The sequence below is a fragment of the Ananas comosus genome, linkage group 5 (genome assembly GCF_001540865.1).
Source record: "Ananas comosus cultivar F153 linkage group 5, ASM154086v1, whole genome shotgun sequence".
NCBI lineage: Eukaryota > Viridiplantae > Streptophyta > Magnoliopsida > Poales > Bromeliaceae > Ananas > Ananas comosus.
In genome coordinates this window covers 384292-393041 of record NC_033625.1, presented here as the reverse complement: position 1 = coordinate 393041, position 8750 = coordinate 384292, and the positions used below count along the sequence as shown (strand labels likewise).

Sequence of the window (8750 nt, the reverse complement as noted above, 5' to 3'; positions counted from 1 at the left end):
ATATATATATATATATATATATAATTTTAAATTTTGATACTTTCAAATTTTATATTTTAAATTTTAATTTAACTTATAAGATTTATTTTCAAATTTTAAACTTCTAAATTTAAAATTTTAAATCTCTAAACTCTATAAAATTAATTAATTATTTTTATTAATAATTAATTAAATATATTATACTTAATTAATTTTATTAATAATATTCGTAATAAATCGCGTAATAAAATTTAACCTGATAGATGCAATTTAAATCACGTAAAATATCTCTATATAAAAAAATACAGAATTTAAATTTCAGGAGTAAAATTTTAGAAATATAATGTATATGTGTATATATATAATTAATTTTTATTAAACAATTTCTTCTACAATTTTAATTTTTTTCTATTTATTGATTTTTTAAAAAAATTATTTTTATAGATTTATCTCAAATTCTTTTCATATAAATCTTTATAAAATAAATTATTGTATAAATTTACTTTGCACATATACTAATTTTAATAAACTTTATTTAAATAGATTTAACTGTTAAATTATTTTTATATAATTTTTATTTAATTGATAATTAGGATTATAAAACTATAATAAAAATATTAAAAAAATAAAATTTATTATAAAAATATTTTTATATTTACTGCATTGTGCGAATATATATATATATATATATATATATATATATATATATATATATATAGTGCGTCGGTATGGCTTCTGGAAGCACGGAAACGCCCGATTGCTTCCGTGCTTGCCAATTATTTCGATGTTCGCACAAATCTTCGAATCGACAGATAGTTAACTTGATCTATAAATAAATTTGAGATTTTCGATATCATTTGCCTAGTGATCGAAGTCGGTTTAAATCAGCAATAAGAAACTATAAATATGATGAATGACATTATAAAGTTTTAGATCAAACAGATATTGATCTGTTATATGGATAAGAAAAGAATTTTCATCAAAATTTATGTCGCATGATTATTTTTTCTATAAGCCCAAGTTAAACTTGCAAACGCTCACACGGTTATTAAAATTATTGATTTGAGGCCCATCGATCATTAGGGCCCAAATGATATCAAAAATCACAAAAAATTTTTTTCTAGATATTTCAAATACTCTATATTCAATCTAACGAGAACCAGAACACATCGATTCGAAAGTTCGAACCATCGAAAATAACTTGAAACTAACGAGGCTCCGTGGCTTCCAAAACGCATACAAGCCCACTATATATCTATATATCCCCTATATAAATACATATATACTATTGATATATATATATATATATAGTATATATATATATAGGAGGAAGAGTAGAGAGAGTTGGGAGACACACGGCACCTAAGGTTCCTAAAAATCTTTGTTAATGTAGTAGAAATAGATATGAAGTATATCATAATAATGATGTGCATATTAGTTAGATGTGATAGATAAGAGACTAAGTTGGCGCTGAAAAGATGAACGTGTGCACGTAGTCCATCTTGATTGTGGGCTCGTTCACCCATTCGAATATCAGCCAAAAAGATAAGAGCACGCCCGATATTATAATATTGGCGTTATCATTATTGTAGCTGTTAATGTGGACTCATAAACGTTCCTTTTTGGTGTGATTTGCCATGACGAAGTTGTATGCTTGCGTGTCCTGCATTTCGAAAAAATTATTAATTTGAGTGTCCCAACAACTACAAAGAGCTTTCCTCTTGGTTTTCTATATTATTATTATATTACCAAGGTATCAACAAGACAAGCTGCATTATAAATTTGAATCAATAAAAAAAAAACTAATATACTTTTTTTAAAAAATACTGTTTTTATAAATTATCAATATGCTTGTATGTATAATGTAGAAAATGATTTGTTCATAAAAGTACTAATCAAAATTATTAACAAACCAACAATATATTATTATAAGGTATATAAGTAGTTAGAGATTCAAAGTGTTTTTCTTAGATTCGATATAGTAGACATGCAAGATATTAAATATTTTGTATTGGCAAATTTCGTTATTTTAGTCGGAGTCTTGACGGGTTCGGTGCGTGATTGTCGAAAATTAAAGAATCCAAAATTTTGAAAATTCAGAAACATCTCACTACGTGAATCACGATACTAAAATAAGGTTTTAAATCATATTATGGTGATTCAAACTTATTTATGACATTAAAATCATATAACTCAATGAAATATGGATTATAAGTAGGTTTTAGTATTTTTGATTTGATTATAAAAGTTTTTGATTGTGAGTAACGGTATCAGTTTTCGATTCTTCAAAATTGTATTTGAAAAACTAAGTTTTCAACAAGGGGTACCGGTACCTCAACTTTATAGTACCTCAAAACTCGAGAGAAATCCGAGATGATACAATTCTGGAAATTGCATTGAGTATAGGTACTGAATTGGCAGGGTACCGGTACTGAAGTCTGGTTCCGGTACTGCATTGGTCTGATACTGATACGTAGCTTGAGAAATTTTCTGTTTTGTCATGTGGTACCGGTACCAACTTACGCAGTACCGGTACGCATGTAAAATTCCTTATATTTATTCTAATCCGACTCTAATTGATTCTAATTGATTCTAATCCGACTCTAATTGATTTTAAGGCCTATAAATAAGTTATTGGGGTTCTCTAATTTACATAAATGTTTGAGACTGAATAAATGTTTGAGAAACCTTAGAGGCTAGGTTTTCGTTCTAAATCTATTTTCTATATATTAACTTCTTTTAGGTCAATTCGAGATATTGTAAATTGATATCTATATGTTAAATTGATCAACGTTTCGCTTAGAGATTCTTCTCTGATTCTTTATCGATACTCTAAGTGAAGGATCACCATAATCATGATATTCTTCATGTGCGGCGCTATGGATACGGCGCGATCGAAGGCGGTTCGAGAATTCGGATCGTGGGCCCGTGAATTCGGATGTGTGCGAAAAGTTCGTGGATTCGAACGTGAGGGTATGGACAACTCGGAGGATTGCGCGAGATTCATAGAAGATTAAAAGAGGTCGAGTCCGTGGAGTCGGTAATCACCTATCTTAGTGAATTATTTTTTTACGTGTTGGTCCCGTGAATTTTTCTCCAAAGTAGAATTTTCTACATAAATCTCGGTGAGATCTTTATTTTTCGCATTTAATTTTTTATCACATTAAGATTTATGATTTTGGACCTATATACCTATTCACCCCCTCTAGATATTTGATAGTATCTAGATAAAAGATCTTAGGGCTCCTCGTAATTTACACGAGAATACTCAGTATTTTAGTAAGATCGCTGGCAAAGCGACGTAGCTTACGCATGCTCCGACGTAAGCATCAAAATTACTGTATGAGTCGTGCACCTCGCTACTTCTCTGCGGCATGCACAATTTTTACTTGGTAACTGATGCTTCCGTATCACAACATTCACGTTCGTGGCAAGCCGTAAACTCTGATTCATGCTTTGCTTCATGATTTTGGGCCAAGGCCCTACTAAGGATATATAGCCTGGTCCATTAATTTGTGTGTACGTACGTGCATTGAAAGCTTCTGTTCTCATTATCCTCCGAAATGTTGCTGACGAACTAGACCCACAAATCAATCAATATGAGCCATGTGTGATTGCTAGCGCGCAAGAGAACATTTTAAGGGCATGACTATAACAATCAGACATATATTAATCTGATATCTTGTGCCCGTTGTGGCGGTTGGCTAAGCCCAACATATGTTATAGTGCATGGGATGTGATCCATGCATCTACAAATGTTTTGTCAGGTGCAGCTCGCACTTGAAGTGGAGATATTGTGGTTTTACCCTTACCTCATATTATTAAATTTTTACTTATTTACAGCGATCAAAGTTAGGATGATATTGCTACATGTACTTCATTTTATGACATACGCTATCTCCTGCTCAAGTAACAATCTTGCGCAAGTAATTAACGAGGAAGTAATTCAAACTGTAGACATGGAGCCTTGTTTCAAGTAGATGCGTAGGTAATCAAAATCATATCGAGTTTGAAAAATCATATTCAAAGATAATATTACTAAACATGTGGTGGCTTTTTGGGATTGATCTAATTAGTCTCACCAATGAAGCCATCTTTTCTTCTATTTTCCACATCTGTGTAGAATTTAGAGAAGCCTATTCCAGATAATTAGACATATATGTTGAGATTCTTCTAACAGTTGAGATGCCGTGGCCCCCGCCGGCCCCTCTTCGCTTCTATCGTCCCATGACGAAATTCAAATTGCAACTTTCAATTCTCTTCGATCTAAACTAAAAAAATCTAGATTTTCATTAATAAAATTAGATTTTTAGGAAAATCCAACTCAACTTAAGCTTCCGTCGCCTCGATCTGCACTACCATCGCCTCCACCATTGCCGCCCGTGTCCTCAAATCCTGTAAAATGGGTAAAAGTAGATGAAAAAATAGAAAAAAGAAAGAGGAAAAAGAAAAGATAGAACACCGCCACTTCTTGATGTTGGCCTTCGAGAAGGCGATCTTTGCAACCGCTGCACCGTCGCCTCGGATCGTGGCCACCGCTGCCGTCTTGGTCTCCAACGCCATCGCTACGACCACACCACCGAAGCGCATTGTACAGGTTCCACAAAAACTCCACAATAAAAGAGAGAAGATAGAGCCATGGGGAGTGGGGGGGATGAACGCGAGAGAGAGGATATATAGGCGTTGCCCCACCAAATTGTTGAGGTGAAAAAATAGAGCTGTGGGTAGGGAAGAGTAAATGGTGGAGAAGAAGAGGGAAGTAGAGGAAAAGGGGAGGGGAGGCGAACAGGTGGATGAAGAATATGAAGAAAAGAGAGATAAAGGAGACGGAGGGGCGGTTGGATTGGAGAGAGAAGGTTTGAGAAGTCTTCAATGGGAGGTCACTCCCGTTCTAATTAAACCCCATTTTAATTTAGAAAAAAAAACTAATCAAAATATTACTTTATACACTTATTAAGAAGAGAGCCAGATTTCAATATTTTTCTAAAAGCACCAGGAGGACTTGAAATCTATGAAAATTGATAGTAGTTTATAAATATGATGCTAGAACAAACGTACAATAGGAAGATTAACCTGAAAGGTAGAAGATTACAATAGTTAAGCAATGGCTGCCAACACCAACATGGGCACATTGGGTAGTAAATAACTGTAACATTTATCAGTACAAACGTTCAGAATGGTAGCTTGTCGCCTTCTACACTGTTAACTTCCCATCCGCATGCACATTTTTAGCCTGTATTTCTCGAATGAGAAGTTTGGTATTCTCATAAGATGATCCCCCTTCCTCCATGGCCCTTCTCGCCTTCTCTCCGAGCTCTCTCGCTCTCGTTCTTCTCTCTTCGCCTTCTTCCCCTTCGTCCATCAACTTGCCCACCGCGGTCTCGACGTCGTCTTTCTTTATGAACGCTTGGGCATCCTCCGCTCCCCATTGTGTCATCTGTTGAACCCCAACCGGAACCCCGACTTTCAGTGATTCCACTATCAGCGTCTCGTTCAGAAATTGGTCGCCAAAATGAGGCCATGTTATCATCGGCAGCCCGGCCGCCACTCCCTCGAGCGTCGAGTTCCATCCGCAGTGCGTCATGAACCCTCCCACGGCCGGATGCGACAGGATCGCCGCCTGCGGCGCCCAGCCATTTATTATCAGGCCCCTATCCTTGACCCTTTCCTCGAATCCCTCCGCCTTCAGCCACTCCTCGACTTCCGCGAACCTATCGCCGGCTTTGATCACCCATACAAACGGCCTCTCCGAAGCCTCTAACCCGAGTCCTACTTGTATCAGCTGACCCGGCATGGTGCGAGCAAGACTCCCGAAGCTCACGTAAACGACCGACCCGTGCTTCTTCGAGTCGAGCCAGCGCAAGCAATGGCTCACGTCGACATTTGACGCGCTCCCCCTCGCCACCGTCTCGCCGACGTCCCTATTGCAGAGTGATAGGGGCCCGAGGGTCCAAATCTTTTTCTCTGTGATCTGACCGTAGGCGTCGATATACGAAGCCTCCAAATCGTCAAAGGTGTTCACCACGATGCCGTCGGCTCTCCTCTCCTCCGCCAACGCCACTTCCCGGAATTTCTCCATCCCGGGCCCGCCGAAGTTCCCCGGCGACTTGGCCTTTGTCATCTCAAACCGATGAGGCAAAAATGGAACAGAAACCGGCTCGTTCTCGTCGGCCACGTTCTCGAATATCTTAAACCGGTACAGGACGTACCTGACGAGAGAGGCAAACGCGCCGAAGCCAAGAAAAGTGAGCCTCGGGATGCCAAACTCCCGTGCGACATCCCCGGTCCACGGGTGCCCTGTATCAGATATAATGCAGGTCGGTGGCGCCGGGAAGTTGCGGCGCAGGTGGTTCGCCAGCGGCTCGCGGAGCATGGTGCAGGCGTGCAAGAAGCTTGCGAGGCAGTAGCGAGACGGGAGCACGTCAATGTTCTCGGAGCCGTCGGGCAGGCCGCATTCTGCGCACGGGAAGCGCAGTGGCAGGAAGTGGATCGGGAGACGAGATTTCGCAACGGAGTCGGCGAGGGATTTTATCCGGGCGAAGTTGAGAGGGGTGGTAACGAAGGTGACGGCGGCGCCACTGCCGGCGAGGAGGCGCGCTATGTCGAGCATGGGGATGGTGTGGCCTTGCGCCATCAAAGGGACCAGCACGAAGTGGGCCTTCGCCCCGTGATCGGAGTCGCCGTTCGTGGCCATTTTTGGTAATTATATCGGAGTTAATTAATTGCTCGTGATGGTGCAAGCGATGAGATTGTGGTGCTACGTGGATATTATACCTATAAAGTAGAGTAATAATGCAAGGAGACTATATATTAGAAGTGGATTTGGATACCGCCTCGCATGGCTTCTTCTGTCATATTTATATGCAGGTGCTTGTGCGCAAAAATATTAAGGAGGGGCAGCGAAAGAGGTAAGAAGATTCTTGTGCTTGCTAAATAAAAGAATGGTAGCAGTAACAGTTAAGCTATTTAATAAGCCAGATTTTTTATATTATATAAAAGACAAATAATAATCCAAATATATATATATATGTGTGTGTGTGTGTGTGTGTGTGTGTGTGTGTCTCGTTTCTCTGCGTGGGCTTGTCTCTGTGAAGAGCTTGTCCGTCGCGGTAAAGAATACGTCGGCCGGTGTCGATGGGTTTGTCCGTACGTGTTTTTGTTTTCGAAGAATTTACTTAAAAATTTTATAATATTTGAAATTTTATGCTATAAAATTTTAAAACCCAATATATATATATATATATATATAGAGAGAGAGAGAGAGAGAGTTTTGCTAGAATACTATCGGTAGTGAACGGCTCGGTTTACTACCGATTTATTTTCGATAATAGAGCTTCTAAATTGATGATCGGCACCGTTAAATATGATCTAAACTATTTAAACTATCTGAAAATTAAATTTCACACATTTTTGATATTGTTCTCTTGTCCATCAAGTGAACAGAAAAATGAATGGCTGGAATATGAATATCCTTAAAAAAATGATGATACAATTTTTATATTTGAAATCTAGAGTCTAGATCTTATTTTAAATAGTTTAAAAAATTTTTTAACAAAAATTTAGTTGATTTGAACCCTTATATACTGTTAAACGAGCAAATGCACCATATCGGCCATTAAAATTATAAATTTTNAACCGGCTCGTTCTCGTCGGCCACGTTCTCGAATATCTTCAACCGGTACATGACGTGCCTGACGAGAGCGGCAAACGCGCCGAAGCAGGGAAAACAGAGCCTCGGGATGCCAAACTCCCGTGCGACGTCCCCGGTCCACGGGTGGCCTGTATCGGATATAATGCAGGTCGGCGGCGCCGGGGAGTTGTGGCGCAGGTGGCTCGCCAGCGGCTCGCGGAGCATGGCGCAGGCGCGCCAGAAGCTTGCGAGGAGGTCGCTGGACGGGAGCACGTCAATGTTCTCGCAGCCGTCGGGCAGGCCGCATTCTGCGCACGGGAAGCGCAGGGGCAGGAAGTGGATCGGCAGGCCAGAGTTGGCGACGGAGTCGGCGAGGGATTTGATGCGGGCGAAGTTGAGAGGGGTGGTGACGAAGGTGACGGCGGCGCCACGGCCGGCGAGGAGGCGGGCCATGTCGAGCATGGGGATGGTGTGGCCCTGGGCCATCACAGGGACCAGCACGAAGTGGGCCTTCTCCTCGTGATCGGAGTCGCCGTTCTTGGCCATTTTTGGCAATTATATCGAAATTAAGTCGAGTTGTGCGCGCGCGAGCGCCGCTACGTCGATATGTATATATAAAGTTTAAGTAACGCAAAGAGACTATTTAGCTAGAAGTGGATTTTTGATACCACCTCGCATTGCTTGTGCTGTTATATTTATATGCAGGTGTTTGTGCGCAAACAAAAGAGGGGCGGCGGAAGAATAGTAGTAGCAACAGATAAGTTAATTAATTAGACAGATTTTTTGTACATATAAATAATAAGACAAACAATAATCCAGATATACATGTGTCTCGCCTCTCTGTGCGCTCTGTGAAGTGCTTGCCTGTCGCGGTAATGGATACGTCGACTGGTGTCCATGGATTTGTGATCCATACGAGTATAAATGATTTTGTAAGTAACAAATATATTTCTATTAATTTTTTCAACTTTTAAGAAGTAAAAAAAAATTAAACTCCTTTAGCTTTCAACTATATATAGAAAAAAAATGCTCATATTAAATAAGCTTTTACATCAACTTATTTCCACGTTTAAATAAAGCTTAAATATTGTATAGTGAATGCGTTTCTAAATTTTTAAAGCTTGAAAAGTATGTAAGCCAG

General features: G+C 39.3%; 1 protein-coding gene across 1 annotated transcript; it reads right to left on the bottom strand.

Annotated features, from left to right (window-relative positions):
* Positions 4982-8445, bottom strand: LOC109710962 (UDP-glycosyltransferase 73C3-like). The gene is made up of 2 exons (XM_020233793.1): positions 7759-8445; positions 4982-6276 (listed from the first exon to the last, which is right to left on the bottom strand). Exons 1-2 carry the CDS (start codon positions 8153-8155, stop codon positions 5174-5176), a joined length of 1500 nt encoding a protein of 499 aa, XP_020089382.1. The 5' UTR covers positions 8156-8445; the 3' UTR covers positions 4982-5173.